The sequence below is a fragment of the Vipera ursinii genome (assembly GCF_947247035.1).
Source record: "Vipera ursinii genome assembly, chromosome: 6".
Taxonomy (NCBI): Eukaryota; Metazoa; Chordata; class Lepidosauria; order Squamata; family Viperidae; genus Vipera; species Vipera ursinii.
In genome coordinates, this window is record NC_139515.1 from 70,284,736 (window position 1) to 70,308,082 (window position 23,347).

Sequence of the window (23,347 nt, forward strand, 5' to 3'; positions counted from 1 at the left end):
TCAATGCTACCAGTACTAAATCTAGAAAACATATACTAATTATACCTATTATCTATATCTATTATTGAGTTGTTATGATTCCCATACTGCACTGTAACTTGCCTAGAGTTTTAAGATTGTTCAGTGTCAATCAATCAATATAACCTCTTTCAGGACCTAATCTAGGAAAATAATTGCTATGAACCCAAATTCATTGTCTGAGGCTTTTATGATACATTCAAAAGTGCCCGACAATGAAACATGATGTGGGCAAAGTGATTTTTTTCCTTAAAAGGATAATAAATCACAAAAAGATCACCATTCCACAAATCAACACTATACAGAGTTACACATAATACTGCTAAGACTATTTATAACTATAGATTTTCTGCATCTCTTGGTTTATTTTGCATACCCTTCTGTAAGGTTTATGTGCAAGAGAATGAATTCATGAGAAATGAAAAAAGAATTTGCTATAAGGTCTTTCATTGGTCACAGATGTCTAAGGAGATTCTCAGTCATTCAGGTCATAGTTATCCCAAAGGTGCTTTTCCAGGAGACAACTGGACTTTGTTTTTCTTTGAAGACATTTCACTTCTCATCCAAGAAGCTTCTTCAGCTCTGACCTGATGGTGGGGAATGGAAGGATTTATATTTAATATTTTGCATTGAGTCACATTATCAGAAAGCTTTTCATGTATCAGATATTTGAAGAATATACTAAATTGAGTGATGAAATAAACACTGTGCTTGGTATTTTTAATTATATTAGCCTGCTATGGATTTGAACATAAGTTCTGTCTGCAAGGAATATTCCCCACCATCCGGTCAGCACTAAAGAAGCTTCTTGGATGAGAAGCGAAATGTCTTCAAAGAAAAATAAGTAAGTCCAGTTGCCTCCTGAAAAAGCACCTTTGGGACATTGGTCACAGAATTCATTATCTGAGCGAGGTGCCTGGACATCAAAGAGCAATAGTGTGGAAAGCATCAGACAGAATGCTCCTCCTGTTACTTCTGAAACAATCTAGGACAGTTTGATTCGTCCTTTTGACTTTCCTGTGAAAAATCTAGTCTGCACATGAACTGTATCAGAAGCATTATTAACTATCCCCACACTAAAATAATGTCACAAATATCTTTTGTTGGAGAAAGAATTTGCACATCCCTGCTGTATTTGGGGAAAATGGCATGACTAAGTCTTGGCTTCCAGAATTTTTTACATCTTATCTATTGCCACCAGCAAGATGAGCTTATTACAAAAACATTCTACAAAAAAATATTACATATATTGAATGTTATTCTACATAATTTATGAAACCTATGGATGGTCAGCAATTTCTTTAAGTTTCAAAAGTTTCTGTACATCTTTGATATTACATCACAAGTTATACATTAACAAGATATTGTATTGTTCTTTTCAAATCCATAGCAGGCTAATATAATTATCAAAAAAATACCAAGCACAGTGTTTATATCATCACTCAATCTAGTATATTCTTCAAATATCTGATATATGAGGCTTCCCGATAACTTGACCCAATGCAATGGCGCCCAGCTGTGTGGCAACAGCCCTGCCCGAGCTGCTCGACACCCTCTCAGGGTTGGCGGTGGAGTTCTCCAGGCTTATAGTTCTGGGTTGCCCAGTCTCTTCTTAAAAAGTTCCAGTGTTGAGGCAACCACAACTTTTGGAGACATGTAGTGAATTGCACAGCTTCAAGTATCTTATCCATTTCTTTGGTCCTCAAGAACTCAAATTTGATCCCCCAAAACTGGATCAGATGAAGTATACTTTGTTTGAGAATGCATCAAGTTAAGATGTCTTGTAAATATATTATATCAAATATCTTTAAGCTCCAACACCTTATTTGCTAGGATGGATATTTCAAGTCCTGAGCATTCACAACTTCTGGAGGCAGGTTGTTCCACTGATTAATTGTTCTAGCTGTCAGGAAATTTCTCCTTAGTTCTAGGTTGCTTCTCTCTTTGATTAGTTTCCATCCATTGCTTCTTGTCCTTCCCTCAGGTACTTTGGAGAATAGCTTGACTCCCTCTTCTTTGTGGCAGCCCCTGAGATATTGGAACACTATCATGTCACCCATCGTCCTTCTCTTCATTAAAGTAGACATACCCAATTCCAGCAACCGTTCCTTATATGTTTTAGTCTCCAGTCCCCTGATCATCTTTGTTGCTCTTCTCTGTACTCTTTCTAGAGCAGGGGTCTCCAATCTTTCTGGGTTGGAGGCCCAATGGGGAAAAAAGGGGCAGGCACCTTTATGTGCACATGAGGCTGAGTGAATGTGTGTGTGAACAGGGCCACAACCATATGCAAATGGGGCTGCTAGCGCCAGCATGCAGCTTGCAGCTCATGGCTCGACTACTGCTGGCATGCGGCTTGTGACTCGGCTAGCACCAGTGCAAGGCTAGCAGGTCACAGCTATGCGAGAACTGGCGTGTGGCTTGTGGCTCGGCTAGCGCCAGTGTGAGGCTCACGGCTCATAGCTTGGCTACCACCAGTACGCAGCTCAGCTAGTGCCAGTGCAAGGCTTGCAGCTTACAGCTTGGCTAGTGCCAGCACATGGCTCAGGGTTCGTGGCTCGGCTAGCGCTGGTGCAAGACACGCAGCTCACGGGTCAGCTAGTGCTGGCGTGTGGATCAGGGCTCAGCTAGTACCGGTGCGTAGGTCAGGGCTTGCAGCTCACCTGGTGCCGGCACATGGGAGGTGAGCGCATGCACACATGCACATGCACTGGCCAGCCACTCACACAGCCCAGTGGCCGAGAGGCCATAGTTCGGTAGTGGGCCGTGGCCCATAGGTTGGGGACTTCTGTTCTAGAGTCTCAACATCTTTTTACATCGTGGTGACCAAAACTGGATGCAGTTATAAAGTGGTATTAATACTTCACGTGATCTTGATTCTATCCCTCTAGCACTGTGTTGGTTTTTTTGGCAGCTGCAGCACACTGCTGGGTCATATTTAAGTGATTGTCCACTAGAACTGTGAGATCCCTCTCACAGTTACTACTATTGAGCAAGATACCACCTATACCAGGGGTCAGCAACCTGAAACAGTGAAAGAGCCACTCGGAACCAGTTCCCTCACAAAAGGAAAAACTGGGAGCCGCAAAAAATCTGTGCGCATGCACGTGCATACGCGCATGCGCAAAACAGGGTTTGACTGAAGAGTGGAGCCAAGGCAAGATATGCACCTACCCTGCATATTTGAATTGATTGGTTGAACTTTTTTAGTCCCACTTTTTTTGGGGGGGACTGCACATGGCAGAGGACTGGGAGCCGCAGGAGACGGCTGAAAGAGCCACATGCGGCTCTGGAGCCGCGGTTTGCAGACCTGTGACCTATACTGTACCTGTGCATTTGGTTTTTCTTGCCTAAATGTAGAACCTTACTTTTTTCACCACTGAATTTCATTTTGTTAGATAGCGCCCAATGTTCAAATCTTTCAAGAACCTTCTGTATCTTAAGCCTATCTTCTGGAGTGTTGGCTATTCCTGTCAGCTCGGTGCCATCTGCAAATTTGATGAGTTCCCCTTCTATCCCCTCATCCAAATCATTGATGAAGATGTTGAAGAGCACTGGGCCCAGAACAGAGCCCTTATCAAGTAGTAGGTTATGGTCTACTTTATCAAATGCCTTACTGAAATCCAAGTAAATTATATCCACAACAATTATATCATCTAATTTTGTCCCTGGTCAAAGAATGCAATAAGATTTGTCTGGCATGATCTGTTTTTGGCTTTTGGTTATGACTTTGTTTGCCTCTAGGTGTTTGCTGATTCGTTGCTTAATTATCTTTTCCAGAACCTTCCCAACATATTGAGGTCAGGCTGATAGATATGTTGTTTCCTAGATCCATTTTTTTCATTTTTTGAAGATGGGAACTACATCAGTTCTCTGGTAGTTCCCCAGTGTTCCAGGATCTTTGAAAGAAATTGTTCAGTGGTTCTGAGATCTACCAGTTCCTTCAGAACCTTGGAGTATAGTCCATCTGGCATTGGTGATTTGAACTTGTCTAGGGTGCATAGGTACTTCACCCATCAAAGAAATGTTTTCACTATTACATATTTTATAACACAACTTCACACTTCCATTTCAATGTACAGAATTAGTACAATGTAGCCGTCTAAACCTGTATTAGCACAAGTGGCTATTGAGAATCTCTCAAACAAGATCAAACTGAGACAATCTGCTATACTGACAATATACCTCAGTGATCATCTTTCTGAATGTTGTTTACTAAAAAGTAGCTGAGATAATGCCCAGAACTTTGAAAGTAAATTCAGTTTGCCTGTAATTAAAGCTTGAAATAAAGAATACTGAACCATTTTCGGAATAGTATTGTATAATATATATAGGGAACGGAAATAATGCTTAAGTGGAAACATATTTACTACAGCACCACCAAGTGACTACATTTAAAGCATCACATGCAGATGTTGGGAATAAACCAGAAAGGGCAAAACTGCTCAGCTGAATATAAATTTAAAAGACAGGATTGAACCCAAGTGAACTGTCAAGCTTTGGTGAACTATCTTCCATATAAAATAAACCAGACGCTGTATTAAACTATTTTATTTAAACACAAAAAATATTTTCCTTATAGCGAGCTAAGACTTTTCTTGATAACTAAGCAAGGGAACAATGTCTTGGTAAGAAGGAAATCGATGGAATATATCTTTCCAAACTTGAGAATTTACAAAAACTTATTTGCTTTTACTTCTCCTGCAGATTTTGGAAAGGCTGTTAATGTAATCTATATTATAATCTAGTATGACTCTATCTGCATATCTTAAGGTTATTTGTTACTTCATCAGTGTGATCTAATACAGGTATGATTCTAATATATTTGTATTCCTTTTTCTTTCTCATTTTTTTCTAAGCTACTTTGTCTGAAACTTTTGAAACGTATTTTGCCATAACTATAACTTCAGTTATAATATTGCTTCTATGGATTAAGATGTGCTTTCCTTTTAGTTTTCAGAGCTACTATTGCTTGTTATATGAATGTTAAAGTATTGCAAGCACAAAATGCAAGTTTCGTTGTCTCAAAGGTGCTTTTTCAAAAGGCAATCAGACTGCTTTTCCCTTGAGGAAGAAAAACAAAACATTTTGCTTCTCATCCAAAAAGCTTCATCAATTATGATGGCAGGGGGCCCGGAAGGATAGGTACTGACTGTTGAGAGTGGATGTTGGGGGGCTGGAAGGATATGTTCTGACTGGATGGTGGGGGGAGGGATGGAAGGAATGTATTTCTTTGCAGTCATCTGATCATTAGCACTCTCCCTGAGAGTCTTGAAGCCACTTGGGGGAAGGGGTTATCTTTGCACTGCTTGGTAGTTATTTCTACTTGATAGTTCCTTGATTACAATATTATTTCCTGCATGATTGTTTGTCTGGTATTGATCCCTGCTTGTCCAGGTGTAGCCTGCTGGAGAGGAAGTGTTCTGGTTATTTCCGATCAAAATTACAGACTCCGAACAAACCCAAAAAGCAGATTTCAGAGAGTTACCCACTGAAGTAAGATCAGTGTTAATTAAATGTATTAAATAAACTAAAAGAACCCAAGAAGAAAAAAAAGGAATATTAAAAAGTCATACAGGCAACAGGAACATACAGTGTAAGGACTGTAACAGCCACTATGTGGGACAGATAACTAGAAGAGCACATCCATGAACACGAACTGGTAATAAGACATAATAAGATACTATAATCTCATAACACACAACAACTCAAACATTATTTCAAATGGGAAGCTATGAGCATCCTAGACCAAGCTAAATCCAAAAATGCTAGGGAATTCCTGGAAGCCTGGCATTCAGACAAATCAGTCATCAGTTGATCCACAGATAAACCACATTTACAAAGCATTCAGAAGAGACAATAAAAAGCTAAAAAAGAAATAAAAGACCAGAGCACATACAACAAACATATTGAAAATTATCGAAAAATATTCTAATGCTTCACCTTGCTCATTCAATATGAACTCAAGGAAATTGTCAGTTTAGGAAGTAGATGAGCAGAGATTAACACCAAGGTTAACATTAGACTAATGATCAAGAAGCAAACAATACTCCAGTCTAAGAATTACCAACTTGGACAAACAAGCTAACAGTAAACAACAGCCCAATCAAGGAACTTCCAAGACTACTCCCACCAACACTGAGAAGACAAGTTAGTAGTATATAAAATGACAGCAAACCTCACATCCTACTAGCACTGATGATGTTATCGAGTTTGGCAATGAAATGTCTGCAAGGAAATAACCAAGCTCAGAGAGCATCAGGGACCCCACAAATCTTCCAACAGATTACCTTGTTTGAAATACAAATAGCAATTTTAAGATTTTTTTCTGAACCATTTTCCTCTTCCACCCATTTCTTCTCTCCTTGAATGTAATAAACAAAAACTGTTTTATTATCAATTACAATAAAACAATGATTTAACAGAGCAATTGAAAGTAGTGCCTATTATTCCTGATTATCCATTCAACACTGAGGGACTTTATTTAATGTAATTTATAGTAGTTTTCATAAAGACCCCATTACAAAATTTTATTAATTTTGAAACCATCTCAATCATTTTCAGTGAGGTACAACAGAAGTCCCCAAAACCCAGGCCGTGGACCGGTAGCATACAAGGGAACCAGTCTATGCAAGTGCACGAAGATTTTTTGCGCATGTGGGGGATTAGGTTGCACTCACAAAACCATATCCTCCACCCCACCCCCGCCACTTCTGCTGTTCCTCAAGAGCCAAAAAGGTTGGGGACCGATGGTGTAGAAGGCAATAAAATATCATAGATGTTAACAAGTTTAACTGCCTTGCCTGCTACTTAGGGTACAATAGCCCTTGTATGTCAGTACAAAAGTCTGGTCCTTCTGAATCCTGCTAAATGGGAAATAAAAGCATCTAATCAAAATTTTATTGTAAACTGAGAAAAATATGATAAAATATTTTCAATTAAAGTAACATGATTCTATTACACAAGTGAGCCAAACCTAGTGTTTAATTTATAAATACAATATACAAACATGAGATTTTTAATGGTGTGACATTTTTAACATCTCCAGTATTTATGTTACTCTCAATTAACATATTTCCTGCAACCTTAAGTAGAATAAGAGATGACATTAAGGCAATGTAGAAATACTTTGAGAAGGATACAAGAAGAATAATAATGAGACAGGAATGCAGATAATATGTATGTCAACTCCAATTCCAAAAAAGCTGGGGAGACAATAATATTAAGAGCTTATTGTTTAACAGCCTGATATAATTTTAAAAATGAGCTGTCATCTATCAAAGACATATAGGCCTCACAGAATAAGTCATAATATATATGTACAGCTGTTAAATAATCACCCCAGATTACTGACTAGCATTTCATCCTTAGGTTGAAGGTTCCCCTGCACATGCGTGCTAGTCGTTTCCAACTCTAGGGGCTGGTGCTCATCTCCGTTTCAAAGCCAAAGAGCCAGCACTTGTCCGAGGACGTCTCCGTGGTCATGTGGCCGGCATGACTAGACGCCAAAGATGCACGGAACACTGTTACCTTCCCACCGTAGTGGTCCCTATTTTTCTGCTTGCATCTTTACGTGCTTTCAAACTGCTAGGTTGGCAGAAGCTGGGGCGAGTAACAGGCACTCACTCTGTTACGCGGCACTCGGGATTTGACCCGCCAAACTGCCGACCTTCTGATCAACAAGCTCAGCATCCTAACCCACTGAGCCACCGCATCCCTTACACTGCGTCATCCTTAAAGCTCTGTAATAGAACATAAACTTTTATTTTAAATTTCCAGGCTCAATTTCTGGCATCTCCATATATAATGAAGAAAGGCACCTGCCTGAAACATTTGAAAATAAGATCTAGTCAATCTACACAACACTATATGAGATGAACCACTGTTATTATTGTGTAAGAAAGCTTTTATGTCTCACTAAATCTATCTTACAGTCTCTTTAAGGAGTCAATAATTTGCAGGGCATATGATTAGGATTTTCAACAAGCTTTCTCTAAAATTTTAGACAGCAAAATAGTAAAATATAGAGTAGATCATATTTTTGTGGCTGAGCTGATAGAGTGAAACAATGTTCATCAATGGTGTCTAAACTGAAAGACTGAAGATGCATAAAATATGATAGGAAAATGACCTTCAAGTATAAAAATGCTATCATATATAATTATATTAGCAAGTTTATTTTAAACCAGGGGTGTCAAACTCAATTTCATTGAGGGCCGCATCAGCATTGCGGTTACCCTTGAGGGGCCGGGTGGGTGTGGCCAGGGTGGGCATGGCCTACTGGGTGGGCGTGGCTGGAGTGGGTGTGGCCTACTGGGTGGGCGTGGCCAGCTCTACATCATTCTCATCAAGGGTGCCTATGGGGGCCTGGGCAGGAGTGGGACAGATCTGAGGGTCTCTGGCAGAAGGAGATGGGACTGGGGCAAGTGCCAAGGCATGGTCCACTGGAGGAGCCTTACTGTTCATCTCAGGCCATGCAGGGAGGGAGGCTGGACAGTGGTGCGGAGGACAAATGCCCAGCCTAGCCCTCAAGCACCCACAGCACTAAGCTCACCCCCACGTCCCCAAGGGGGTGCCCAGCTGCTGTGCTTGCTCTCCTTAGCCAGGTGGCTCATGATGGGTATGAGGGCAACATCAAGAGGGAGGCCCACTCCCTCTCCATGCGAGGAGACCTGGCTTTGTATCCAAAGCTTCCTTAGCAATAGGATGGGAGACCCCCACCCAGGATAGGCCAGGAGGAGGGGGCAAGGGGATGGTGAAAGGGCAGCAGGGAAGAACTAAGGCAGGACTTCCCTCAGACCCTCCCTCTCCTTCCTTCCTTCCTTCCTTCCTTCCTTCCTTCCTTCCTAAGAACAGAGTGATGGGAAAATATTTGAGATGAGGGAGGGAGAAAAACAGGCAAGAAACGCAGCTGGGCAAGTGTCATCCTTCATGAGGAATGAAGAAATGCACCATCGCCTGAAAGTGGCCAGCAAGTGGCCCTCTCCTCACAGCGCCGAGAGGCTGAGCTGGTGGCACAAATCTGGAGAAAAGCACAATGCTGCCCAGCCCCTAGCCTGCCCGAAGTAGGCAGGGCCATGTGCTGGCCACTTCCAGGCAATGGTGCATTTCTTCGTTCCTCACAAAGGGTGATACCCAGGGGGTGGGGCCGATGCGGCAGGGGCTGGTCCCTCACTGCTTCCAGATGGCCTTGTGGAGCTAAGACTGAATGTATTTCAGCATAGATGACCACCACAAAATTGTACATTGGCTCCTGGCTGGCCTAGGCCAGAGCCAAGGCAGCGGGGGCCGTTCCCTCACTGTTTCCAAGATGGCTTCGCGGGCCACATGAAACCACTTCGCGCACTGGATCCAGCCCCCGGGCCTTGTGTTTGACATGTCTGTTTTAAACTGTCCATATGACATTATTTTTCAAATTGTCTTCAGGAAGAACTTACTGATAACACAAGCTGATAATTGTAGAAAGAACCAACAAACTTAGTGATACAGATTCACCTTGCCTTATGACTGGTCACTAAACAACTGGTCACAGTCACAATGGCGCTGGAAGAGGTGCTTTATGACTCATAATCACTTCATAAAACATTGTACTGTGAGCCCCCTTGTCACATTTCAGGCACTTAGCAACCTGTTCATGTTTATGACTGGTTGTCAAGTGCCATGCAACTTTCTTTGCCAGTTTCCCCAAAAAATCAATGAGAAAACCCGTTGGGCAGGTTTCAAGAGGAGGGGATGTTGGATTTGAGGATCATTCATCCAGTGTGCTGAGGGTATCTCCTTCCTTCCATTCAGGGAGAAATCCTTCCATTAGGCAGGAGGAATAGATATGAAATCTTACGAAAACACTAAACACCAGTGTTCTTGCAATCATACTCCTTGGTGGGGCAGGGAAAGCCTGGGCCTTCTCCTTGGCACTCCATTTGACAACCCACCTAATGACCACAACTGTGAGAGCTCAGATTGTGGTTGTTGCAGTCCCGTGGTGTCTTGCTTAACAACTGCCTCACTCAATGAATGAGATTTTGGGCCCAATCATGGCAGCAAATGAAGGACTACCTGTAATACCTTCTTGACTGAGTTTATTACCAGGCTAGAGGGCCACATGACTAGACAGTAGAAATACTGAATTTTCCACACTAGAAGATTAAATGAATTTCAGAGTCATTCCCAAATTCTATAGATTTCAAAGTACATTTATGAGTTACTCATATTTTTTGAATGTGGTATTCCCAAAACTGTTCAATTAAATCTATCATCATACCTATGTTGACCACAGTAATGGAAACTGTCACCTCAAAAATGCCAAGTTGGAGAATCAGTGTTAATACAGTGTTCTCTGTTACCGTAGTATGTGTGTTATAAATCAAGCAGTAAATCTGCCAATCAAACTTTAAAAAGGAAATAGATATTCACATTTAAATATTGTATTCCTTTTTATTATTTAAGTTGTTGTATAGTACTGTCTACTTTCAGTCTAGTCTACCAAAGAACTAGAGAACACATAACACATTCTGTTATGAAATTGATTTAACAACTATCTACACCAAGCCATTCAGAGTCTTATAAGCATTAGGTACAGATTAAACAAATTGAGTGTCATAGATCTCTGGCCTTGTAACCTGATTATTAACCAAGTTTTATAGCCACTAAAAATGCCATCTGTTTTCAAAGGAAATAACCATTATAACTGTAGTTACTCAGACATATTACTAAAGCAGGATCACTGACATCAGGTATCTGTAGAAGATGACCAGGCTGATCCTGAGGGTGGGGTCAAATGCATAATCAGTTTGGAATCACTGTACACCTACAAGAGACTTAACACACACCCCTTAAATGCCATTGACTCTTATCTAGTCCCAACTGACCTTGTTAGATGATCTGATTATTGTGTATAGGTAGCATGTAATAAGCTTGAAGCACTTTGAACTAAACTCTTCCTGGTTACTTGCACCTGACAATAAAGGTTATCTAATCTAATATCCCAAATGAGGAAAAGCACATTGCTAGCAAACTAGAAATAAGTATCTTAGCACTGTGGCCAACAACGAAGATATATCTAGGTACACCCTAGAATTACAAATGTGACCGTTCATAGGGCAGGTTATCTGTTCACATTCTGGAATAAGTCTAATAAAGCCCTTCTATTTAGTCAGAATCCATTCTCGGTTGCATGGTCAAGTGTGTGCTAATATACCTAGGCTGCAACAACTGCCACTTAAGTAGGCATATACAGTAGACTATGTATCCTATGTAAGACATTTTGTTCCTCTACCCCAAAATGCAAGTTCTTACTGAAATGTTTATGTTGTCATTTTCTGTATATTTAATGTGGAATAAACTTCAACAAATTAAACAGAACCAATAAATATATATTATTTGATTGTAAGATGACATGGCATTAAGAAGTTGTAGAGCCTAACAAATTTAAAAAGTTCCAGTTTAATTCTACTAGGAAAAAAAATCTAGACTGCCTGCTAATTGCACAAAAAGTAATTGCACATAAAAAGGCTAAGACAAAAAAGGACCCCGTGATTATTTCACAAAAGAAATTTTAGAACAAGAACTATTTAAGAAAACATTTTTCATAATTTTTCATTCATATATATATGAATGGCAATATGAATTCTTCCCAACTGATACTAGATTTTCCATGAATAATGTTAAGATAAATGATTGTTCAATGCAAACAATAGACTTCATTAATAATGACAGAAATAGATAAATAAATGGAGAGGCAATTTAGTGTAGGTATTGGCCTAAAAATCAGGAGACTGCAAGTTCTACTCCCATTTTAGGTATGAAAACCGGCTGATGTTGGGACCCTCACTCTTTCTAAGCCCAATCCATCTCACAAGGTTTCTATTGTGGAGAAAAGAGGAGGAAGAAATATTAGGTAAATTTGCTGTCTTGAGTTAAAGTAATAAAGGTAGGATAAAAATCTAATAAATATATAAATACTGTGAGACAATTCAATTTAAACTTCTACCTGTACATACATAAATTTATCTTATGTACCAAGTAACATTCATGCTTGAAGCCCAGTTCACGTTGGAGGTTTTCTTTTTAAAAAAATAGCAAGGTGGTATGTAACAATGGGTCATGGAGATCATATGGATAAAATTATTACTTAAAGTGAGACTCTCAGTTTTGCAGATTTGATTAATTACTCTGTCAGTATTGCATTATGGACTAAATATTTGATACTAATAATTTATTTATTCATCTTATTTAAAATATTTATACAGCTGCCCATTTTGAACCAAACTCTGGGTAGTTGACAAATCAAATTATGCACAAATGTCTTGCAGGAATAGCAAAACTCATTTACATTTTAAACCTGATACTAACATGTATCTGGAAATTCAACAGACTTTTGGATTAAAGAAGCAGTCACAACAATTGTGTGGCATATTATACAGAGACATATAACACAGTAGTCAAAGAAAAATACACTAAATAAATAAATGACCATGGGATCCACCTGCAAACATATGCCAATTAATGTAATTTAAATAAAACAATAGATTTGTAAATTGCTACATGTGTAAATATTCTATATACATTGTGGGGTTTTTTAAAGTAAGCATGTGTCTTCCTCTGTCTTGCATACAGGCTAGATGCAACTATCTCTACTGCAGATAACACAGGAGTGGGATAAAATATCTTAGTCAAGGAATAAAGGTACAATTCCTGGCCTAATCTAACAATTTGCATGTTGAAGTCCTAAGTAAAATGTTAAAATTTAGAGCAGTTTAAGACATTGTGGATAAACCTATGAAATGATTAAATGAACATAAAATGCAAATATTTACAATAAGTACAAGACATATATTAAGCATGGAAAGGTCATAAGCTCTTTTGGAAAACTTAATCACATTAACTTGAAAATGATTGTTTACAATTACACTCGTTTCCAGATAATATGAATGGAAGTATATTGCAGTGAAAGAAATCATCAAGAAATGTAATAGGCATCTAACAAATGTTTATAACTTTGGAAATACAAATTTAGCAGACAGCAATATTATTAGTCCTTGTTACATAAACTTAAACATGGCATGGAAATAACAGCAATTTTCTTCTTGGCCAGCTATTCTAAGTTCAGGAGGCTAATTGTATGTGAAAGCACATAATAAAATATATACAAGCTACTTAGAACACATTCTTATATATGTTTATGCAGAATTAAACTCCAGTGATTTCACCAAAACTTGCAGGTAATATTTTAGTTTAACTGCACACAACTAAATGTAGCTGTCCTTACATTCACATGCATATTGGATGTATGCCAATTACATATAATTAACTGTTTCACATTATTCATGCCCATCCATAATGAGTATGCCGAAAAACACTAAAGAATGATTTTTTTTTTACCCAAGAACTAACCACTTTTCAAAATAAATGTTGCTGTACGTATTTCCTCAATACAGCAACTACTAATATACAGCACCATCTCACGCATACCTGTTAAGAAGCCTGAACGCTACATTCAAGTAAATTGTAGAGTTGCATGCACCTTTCTACCCTCGCAGACAAACACATAACCCAGCGGTGAAGCTGCATCTGCAGCAGCAGCAGCAGCCAGGTGCATTCTGAAAGAAGGCTCGTCAGAGCGGTAGCAAGCATGAACAATGCAACCGCAATAAAGACTGGAGCCAAGGCACCGCTACAGACCTGGTTCAGTGCTGGCTTTATTTATTTATTTTTAAGGTGTTCCAGCACCTCCTCTCCCACTCTCTGAAATCTGAATTCCGGGGTCTGCCCCTTTAAAATTAATTTCCCACCGAAAGCCAGCAGAGGGAGATGAGACCGTCTCGCCAGTTCCATCGTGACTCTTGTTTTTGTTAAATGGGGGGTATTTAAATGTCGTGCTGTCAATCAAAGAGCACTTCCCCTGAAAGCCGCGACAGCAGCGAGGGGTTTCCTTGGATAAATACTCTCCGAAAGCTGCCTCTTCTTCCGAAACTTCAACGCCGCCTCCACCCGCCAGCGACGGGTTTCCAGCCCGGTAGTTGGAAGATCAAAGCCGAAAAGAGACAAGAGTGTCCCCTGCGCCACCAGCGAGGCAGCTCTGAAACTTGTTCCTTTGTTTCAAGGTCCGTGGATACCACCACTACCCCGCGCTCTCTCTCTCTCCGGGCAGAAGCAAAGCCAGCCTTTTGAAACGCCACAAGGCTCGCACTTGGCAGGGCTCTTCTCCCTCCCGCGCCCACGCATAAAAGACACGCGCCTCCGCGGAGGACGGGTACCACGTCAGAAAGAGCCCGAAGCCCACGAAACTCGGGCACTCGGACTCAGAAAGGCAGGAGAAGTCTCCTCGAAGTCCCTCTACCTAGACAGAGGACAGAGGCACAGGCACTAACCCTAACCTCGTTACTGGTACTCACGCACAAAAGACACGAGAACACAGCTCAGCCTCCTCCCTCTCTCCCTAGCGTTACGAGAAACTGAATTACGGCACCTAACTTTTCCGTACCCTCTAAAGCCCACCGAAAACCTCCGAGAGCTCTTCGCTAACCTCAGTTCCGGAGTCCTTATATAACTCCACACCGAAGAGGGGGGGGTGGAAGAGACAGAGAACAGGAGGGCGACCGCCGCTTAAACGCTGCTGCTTCCTGGTTAGCCGAAAGCCCTGAGCCGCCTCTTCCTCATTGTCCTCCGTTGTTCGTTTTTTTTCCCCTCAGCGCCCACCGAAGGTCTCCCCCCCCCTCAGAAAGTGGGACAATGTTTTTGTTTTTTGTTTTTGGTCGTCTCCCCCGAAAAAGGACGCGTGGCTGCCAGCCAGCCCTTTTACCTGCCATGGAACCAGTCCTTGCATATGTCGCACTCGATCATGAAGCGGTTCACATCGTAGGGTTCCCGGCACACGCAATACACAGGGGTCGCGCTCGCCGCCGCCGCCGCCGTTCCGGCCATCTTTAAAGAACTCGCTCACTCTCTTGAGTGACTGCCTGAGCCACCCTGCTCTCCCTTCTCGCGCTCCCCCCTCCGCCTTCTCCTCCCCCTCCCCACCACCACGAGCCCCAACCAACAGCCGCCGCCGGCCCAGCCAGTCAAGTCGGCAGCACCAATAACAACAGCGCGCGTGCGGAGCGCCGGCGCGCGCGCACGCGCGCGCCCGCGCCCCAGTCTCACACATTGAACGCGCGCGGCCGCCCCTTCTTCCTGGCCGGCGAACAAACGGCGAGGGCACGCGCGATAAAAAAGGAACCGTCACGTAAGGTACATCTTGGAGCATGCGCTCTAAAGACCCCGTAATAAGCTTGTGGGGAATGACACTGACGGCGACGGGTGCGGGGGAGCCGAAGAGGGCGAGATGCCGGGAAACACCTCTGAAACGTAGAAGGTTTCGCGCGTCTCTTTCGGCTCAGAGAGACGCGCGCGAAGAAAAGAAGAGCGCGCGGGGCAGGGGGGGGGTTTGCGTGAAAGAAGGGGCGCGTGCGCCGTTGCCGGAAGTGTGTACAAGTAACTCTTTTTCGGACTTGAAACAGACAGCAGGGAAGAGCACGTGTCACCACACAACCCTCTCCCCCCCCCTCCCTTCTGGTGTATTTTTTTTTTTTGCTTTTTTTTGGTGGGCGGGGCTCTAGCTGGCTGGAACAAACGGATAATGATGTCTCGGGCACATGCTGACTCCGCCCCATTCCGCCTCGTCCTGCTTGAAAGTCGTCACGTGAGGCGGGAAGGAAGGTGCCGCGAGGACACAGAGAAAATGATTACAAAAAAAAAACAAAAAAGCAGGCGCTGTCAAGCGTCGGTCGCTCCCTCCCTCTTACGCAACTGAGCCGAGGACGGGCAGAAGAGAGCGCCGTGCGGAAATTGCGCTCTTGACTTTGTTTCTTCGGTCTGGGGGAGGCTGAGAGATCTCTTGACAGCGTAGCTCAGGGGTCGGCAACCTCGGCTCTTTTATGACTCGTGGACTTCAACTCCCAGAATTCCTGAGCCAGCATAGCTGGCTCAGGAATTCTGGGAGTTGAAGTCCACGAGTCATAAAAGAGCCGAGGTTGCCGACCCCTGGCGTAGCTGATTGAGCATAAACGTATTTCCCCCGTTGGTTACTTTTTCACTCAGAACTGAGCCGAAAGACAATCCCTAACAACTGGGTTGTAAATAGGTCCCGCTAGGGCAGGGGTAGGCAACCTTGGCTCTTTTATGACTCGTGGACTTCAACTCCCAGAATTCCTGAGCCAGCATAGCTGGCTCAGGAATTCTGGAAGTTGAAGTCCACGAGTCATAAAAGAGCCAAGGTTGCCTACCCCTGCGGCTAGGGTTGCGGGCTGCCTTCCAGCCAAACGTTTGGTTGTTTTTTTAACAGTATTTTATCTGCCCTTTCACTTTTCACTGCCCGTAAGGTAGGTTGTTACACAATTGGGATGGGGGTTTCCCCGTCTCGTCAATATTTTTAAGGAATTCTGGAGATGCCGCTTTAACGTCGAGCGCCTCGATGTTACATTTGCCATTGTAGCTTTATGCGGCGCTCTCTTAGCTGCAGGTGAGGGGATTTGAAGCATTAGAATAAAGAGTGACGGTGAAATTTAGAATTTCCAGTCAATCCTGTACTACAGATTTAAAGGGACACCTTGTCTGACCTTTTTAGAAATATATTCTGAAGAAAAACAAATGGAGGAACCAATCCATTTGCATAGTTTGAAATGATATTTCAGTTATAAATACCAATGCTTCAAAATAAAGGACAATTGATATTAGGAACAATATGATAATTTTGGACTGCAAGGTGATCAAACCGGTCAGTCCTAGAGGAGATCAACCCTGACTGCTCTTTAGAAAGCCAGATCCTGAAGCTAAAACTCAAATACTTTGGCCACCTAATGAGAAGGAAGGACTCACTGGAGAAGAGCCTAATGCTGGGAAAGATTGAGGGCAATAGAAGAAGAGGACGACAGAGAATGAGGTGGCTGGATGGAGTCACTGAAGCAGTAGGCGTGAGCTTAAATGGACTCCAGAAGATGGTAGAGGACAGGAAGGCCTGGAGGAACATTGTCCATGGGGTCGCTGGGTCGGACACAACTTCGCAACTAACAACAACAACAACATGATAATTTTAAAGTAACATAGGATTGATTGGTAGAGGACAGGAAGGCCTGGAGGAACATCGTCCATGGGGTCGCTGGGTCGGACACCACTTCACAACTAACAACAACAAAGGATTAACACTTAGGCCTATCGATTTCAGTGAGATTTACTTCTAAGTAAATATCTTTGCAAATAAAGCCTCTTTATTTTAAATATTTTACAATGAATGACCATATTGTGAACATGAATAAAAGGAGATATTCCTTTAAATTAAAGCAAAGACCTTTCATAAAAAGTTTAAAAAAATAATGCTTTGGGAAACTTTGAATGTCCTAAATGAGCTACTATCCTGCTTGGTGAACTTTACCAGCATTGAAATAGTAAAAGCATAGAAAGTTGAGCTAAAGGCTTTTAATATGATAACTGTTCAGAATGTAAATCCTACCTTGCTATGCCTGTCAGAACAAAATTATGAAGAACTTACATTAGTGCTATCATAGCAATGCTGCAAAAATCCAGATGACTAATAGATAGTAATCAAAAGTTTTCTGCATATCTTTGCTACTATGTAGTGATTGGATTTTTTGCAGCACAAATATGGAAACCCTAAAGTCACAATGAAATTCTTTATAAGCTTTATATCCAGCCATAGAGTATGAATATTCAGTGGGCAAAGTTAGGTGATTCTGGCTAATACATCTTTCTGGCTTATTTTGTTGGATATACTTTGTTCTAGAAATGACTACTATGCCTGCAAATATTATTATAGGTTTCATAGATAGCCTCAAATTTCCTACAGCTCTCAAGTTATCACTTTGTCTTATTTTCAAAGGAAAAGTTATTGATTTTCCCACTCAGGATTCAGGAGCAGAAAAAGAAAACTCTGGAATTCTCATAGATATCAACATATTAATCTGTGAGCTGTTAAGAAGGATGGCACTGTTGAGACCAGAACTTGCAGGGTACTTGATTTCTAAAGTTCATTTAAACCAGCTTCTTGTTCAGTGAAATGGTGGTTCTTGCACTTGTTGTATTGTTCAGTTAAGAAAAAATCTCTAAGAGTATTCTGCCATTTTAGATGGTGACTGACAGCCTGATCCTGCCTCTGAGACCAGTCCTCTTTGCAGTGTGACAAGTCCCAGCTGCAAGAAACTCACCATCTCATAAACCAAAACCTGCTATTCAATAAGGCCAGCTGCAATCTGCTCTATTTTATGGTAATTAAAAATAGCATTTGTGCACCTGGTAGGCTGCCAGTGCAGCTGCTACAGATATGTACTAAATTTGAATGCCTAGATGCCATACATATCATCTCACCCTTTGGTTCATCTGGAATATGCAATAGAGCAAATGTCTCTGGCTACCATTTACAAATTTTTTGACAAATTTCTGTGTCAAGCTCTGTAATAAGGGATTTTGTAGTAGAAATTTTAGTGGAAATTCAAAATGGTTGTATTTTTATTCTGAGAATTTAATTTTTATGTAAATGTTGAATCCCACCATCTTTTACAAGAGTTGTGTTTCAGATTTTGGAAATAATTTCAGAAATAAATTTCATTGAATTCAGTTGGGTTGAACTCCCTGGGACAAGAGTATAGCCTTTGTGGATCCTTTCTTCAGCCCTAGTTATTAGAAGAAACTACTTTTCCAGACAAATATGTTTCTTTACCCACTTTTGACTCTTACTAGTAGCTCTTCCTTGCCTAATTTTTTATGATCAGGTGGCTTGCCTCATTTCTAATTAAGCAGGTGTTGCATGTTTCATAATACTACAAAAACTTGTAAAACCTGTGAACAGTGATGATACATGGATGAATATTGTACCCAGAGGCAGGATTGACTGTATTGTATCAGCACATCTAAATAAGCTGTTGCTCACATTTACATGTCTACTATTATAATAAGATGGCTAAGGAATGAAACATATTGTAGTTCCACCTATGTTTTATAACTCTTAAGCATGTCATCTGAACACAACAAATTCTATTTCTGGCCTGGCTTATCAATGATCAGTTAAGGTTCCATAAACCAAAAGTAGCATGCATCCTGTGTCTGAATTAAGTTTAATCTTTAGGAATCATTAAGAGAACAAGGAAGGAAGTCATGCTATTGATGGGAAATTCAGTATGCCTAGAAGAAGCGATCAGACTAGCAATGCAAGCAGATGCCCCATATGAACATGTTCTCTATCATTCTTTACAGCTACTAGAGCTCTTCCATGAAAGGTGGTTTTTTTGTCTTAGATGTTGAACTAGTTTTTCAGTATGTCATTCTGGTGCTTTGCATAGCAATTGGCTACTAAGTCATATTCAAAATGCTTTTGCTGTATAAGCTTCTAGATGCCTTGGGATCATGATATCTATCATCTTAGTTGCAAAGCTAGAGCATCAGTTGATTTTTAAAATAATAAGGTTGTATTGTGCTTGTGTGTCCAATTGACAATATCATCTTGTGAACAAGTTATAGGTGGACCTTGTGATCACTGGTAGATGAGACCTCAGCTGGCATTGTCATTCTTTGGCACCTATCCTTTGGAATTCTATCTGTTCTGAAGTCCATACAGCACCTTTATTTTACAAACCTGTTGACAATTTACCTTTACTCAGAACTTTCCTGACTGAATTATAGATAGTTCAGGCTTCATTAGGGTTTTTCCTTTCCTTCAGACACATTAACACACACATACACCTTCCCCTTTAATGTTACATTCTCAAATAATAGTTTTGTGTACTCCTGCAGACTGCACAACAACTTATTCTTTCAGACTAAATGTCTCCAAAAGTATGTGGTAGATATTTTAATATATGACTGTGAAGTTCTAATGTGCTTTGTATATGTTTTGATTAATATATCAATTGAAAATTCTTTATAACTAGAAATGACATAACCTGGATTTGAATAATGTTGCCAAATTAAATAGAAATGAATGTAGTTGAAGGTGGAAAAAGTAAATTTGGTTGTGCAGGTTAAGTTCTTGATGCTTGAAGATCCAGAAACAGCTTAAGAACAAGAAACCTTTGCCAACATCGTCACATTATTGTTTTTCCTGTTATTAAATTTGTGGGTGATGATCTATGTAATGTAATAGAAAAATATATAATGTAATAAACAATAAACCAAATATTAGGACATGACAAACAGAATAAATAAAACACCACAGATTACCAACAGAGAAAACTATATCAGCTATCAAAAGTACATCACTTTGGTGAGGTTTAAGATCAGATTATTAATACTGTTGTGTAAACAAATGTAATAAAGGTCTACCATTAGGATCACATTTAAATAACAAAACATGAATAAAAATCTATGATTGCTACAAAAAAGTAAAATAGGATAATTAAAAGTTTATAAGTAGGCCTGCACAATTCATAGAGGGAGAAAGACAGGATTGGTGCCCAAAGTAATTGTGGGTCACAAAGGAATCCTGGTGAACCAAGTGTTTAGTGATATGACGGAAACATTGAAGCTAGCAAGGTCCATAAGGCCTAGAGACAGTGTATCTTTCAGAACAGAAGTAGTTGTGAAAATGACAGCAGTGCCTCTTTCCTGGTGGCTGTGAAGTTTAGCAGCAATTGATTGTTGTTTTTTTTAAAGTGCCATCACCTTGCACAAGACTGCTTGGTGGTCCACATATTGGGCAAACCTGATCTACGAGGTATAGATCCTGTGTGCCAGAAAGTAGATTTCATGAATACTGGAAAAAAATGTAGGTACTGAGTGTGTGACACTGGCTCAGAGATCTGACAAAAGTGAGCTGTATATTTCATCTTTTCCATATGATAGATCTTTTTAGAGATAAAAATTAGGGTGCATCAACATATCTGATCATTCAGAAAGAGCACAACACTTTCCAAAATCCCTGAGTCAGATTTTGCAGTGATTAAAAGCAAGTGCATTTCATCTGGATTTAACCTTTTTTTAAATCATCTTAAACAATATAAAACCGTCCACTATAGCTCTCTGGTTTTTCTACTACATGCCAATTATAAGACTCATGTAATGATCTTATGAGAACTGCAGTTTTATCCAATTGCATATTGTTAAATGAAATTTATGGTTTACTGTGTCATGCAGACCAAAAGGTTTAATATAATATTTCTATTTTGAGATTGCCCAAGGCCCCAATGACTCTGAGTGGTTTCCCATGAAAAAAGCATTTAAAGGAAAGCAATGTGTATCAAAGAAGAAGAAATATAACAACAGAAACCTGATCCTATAACACAGAAAGTCCAAATGACACCAAAATCCCAAGAGGGCTCAGTGACCATCCTAACCCAAGGCCTGGGAAAGTATCCAAGATTTTAACAATTTGTGAAAAATCAGTAATGTGGTAGGAGTAGAGGTCTCTAGGGAGACACTATTCCAGAGACTGCTACAAGAAAACACTTCAAAGTTGCAACAGTTTCCTACCCCAGTTTATAGATATCCAAGATGACAGGTTTTTTTTTTATTTTGCGCATGTTAAGGCACAAACCTCAGTCAAAAATCCATTGGACTTTCTCCTCAGTCCCACTGCTACCACCACTACCACCACCACCACCCCACTGAAAAAAGCATACAGGAAGTCAGTATGACTGCATAACAGAGATGGGACAGAAAGGAGACCAAGGAACAACAACAAAAAGATGCATATAGATTGACTAGAATTGTAGAGTTGGTTCTGGGCTTATTTAGATATGTTCCAAATGAAAATAATCGGTAAAGCAAGATGCTAACTGATAACAAAATACAGAGCTGTTTTGGTTTAATCTTTTTCCACAAAAAGTGAAGTTATACCAGGGATGTTAATGGCAGGATGAAAGAACAAGATTGAACCTTGGGATGATTGTTGTATTTTAGAGTATTGGAGGAATTAGCTGGTGGTTGCACTGATACTTTATGTATCACTGTTTATAAATTATAGTACTAGTGACATGCCAGGTGTTTGGAGGAAAGGGGAAAACTAACAAGCTACAGACCAATTAGTCTGCCATTGATATTTTGGAAAATTCTGGAACTTAAAGAGGTTGATCTATAAACACTTTGGAAACAATGTGGGAATTGGTAGAAGTCTAATTTTTTCAAGAACAAATCTTGTCAGATTTACATAGTGTAGTTCATTGAAAATATAATAAATCTTGGCTTGCGACAAAACATTTGACAAAGTACTTCATGACATGCTGATTAGATGTGAGATAGCTAAAATAGCAAATTGATACACAAATGGCTCAAAAATTATAAGCAAAGACTGTTTATTAATGTTTTTCCATCAAATCAGAGGACAATATCAAATGAGATATAAGAATCAGCCTTGGATCCTGTACTCTTCAATATTTTCATTAATAAATTAGTGATGAGAAATAAAAAAAATTGCTTATCAAATTTGCAAATGATACAAAATTGGGGATACATTACACACATAACAGAAATAGATTTCAAAATTATCTTGATACACTCAAGAACACATAATGAAATTTAACTGAGGTAATTAGCAAAGTTCTTCAGAATGAATGAACAAAATAAACAAATAAATGGTTGGTTATGGGATGGGAGATACTTGGCTTGGTAATAGTACATGGGAAAAAGATCTTGAAATACAGCTTATTGTAAACTGAATGTGAGCCAATAATTCATAATACATTGATCAGACTCCATCTGGAGTCCTGTGTCCAATTCTGGAGACCATACATTGCATTTTTAAAAAAAATTGGAAAGATTTAGAAATGGGCAATGAGAATGATGAATGGACTAGAATTTAAGAGAAGAGAGGTTAAAAGTGCTAGGCATGTCTAGCCTTAAAAAAGACAGCTGAGGGACCCTGCAATAATAATCTTCAAATAACTGAAAGGATGTCTTAAAACAGGGGTAGGCAACCTTGGCTCTTTTTTGCCTGCCCCTGTCCTAGAAGAAGTTCTACTCCCATCCTAGAGCATATTATATGAAATAATAAAATGTAAGTAACATAATGAAATAGTGCTCATCTCCGTTTCTTAGTTGAGGGAGCCTGAGTTGTCCAAAGACATTTCTGTGCTCATGTGGCCAGCATAACTATACACTGAGGCACACTGAACATTGTTACCTTCCCACTAAATGGTACCTATTTATCTACTCACATTTGCATGCTTTCAGACTGCTAGGTGGGCATGAGCTGGGCCACGTAGTGGGAGCTCACCAGTATATTTAATTGCTGAGCCATTTTTATGAGCATTTTATGAGGTGAGGATATTACCTCATAAAGATCAGTTGAGGGGCTTAATTCATGGGACAGGTTAGCAACAGAACCTTCTCATTGACAGCATCCTATTTTATT

General features: G+C 40.3%; 1 protein-coding gene and 1 long non-coding RNA gene across 2 annotated transcripts in view; one reads left to right on the forward strand and one right to left on the reverse strand.

Annotated features, from left to right (window-relative positions):
* Positions 1 to 15,020, reverse strand: part of KDM7A (lysine demethylase 7A) — a 62,000-nt gene extending 46,980 nt beyond the window's left edge. The window contains exon 1 of the mRNA XM_083366043.1: positions 14,816 to 15,020. Within this exon, the coding sequence (XP_083222169.1) occupies positions 14,816 to 14,937 (122 nt within the window). The 5' untranslated portion in view covers positions 14,938 to 15,020. The remainder of the gene's footprint in view (positions 1 to 14,815) is intronic.
* Positions 15,021 to 15,168: 148 nt separating this feature from the next.
* On the forward strand, positions 15,169 to 20,281 carry LOC310642386. The gene is made up of 3 exons (XR_014492898.1): positions 15,169 to 15,243; positions 18,134 to 18,272; positions 19,516 to 20,281. It is a non-coding gene; the product is annotated as an uncharacterized lncRNA (long non-coding RNA).
* Positions 20,282 to 23,347: the final 3,066 nt, after the last annotated feature.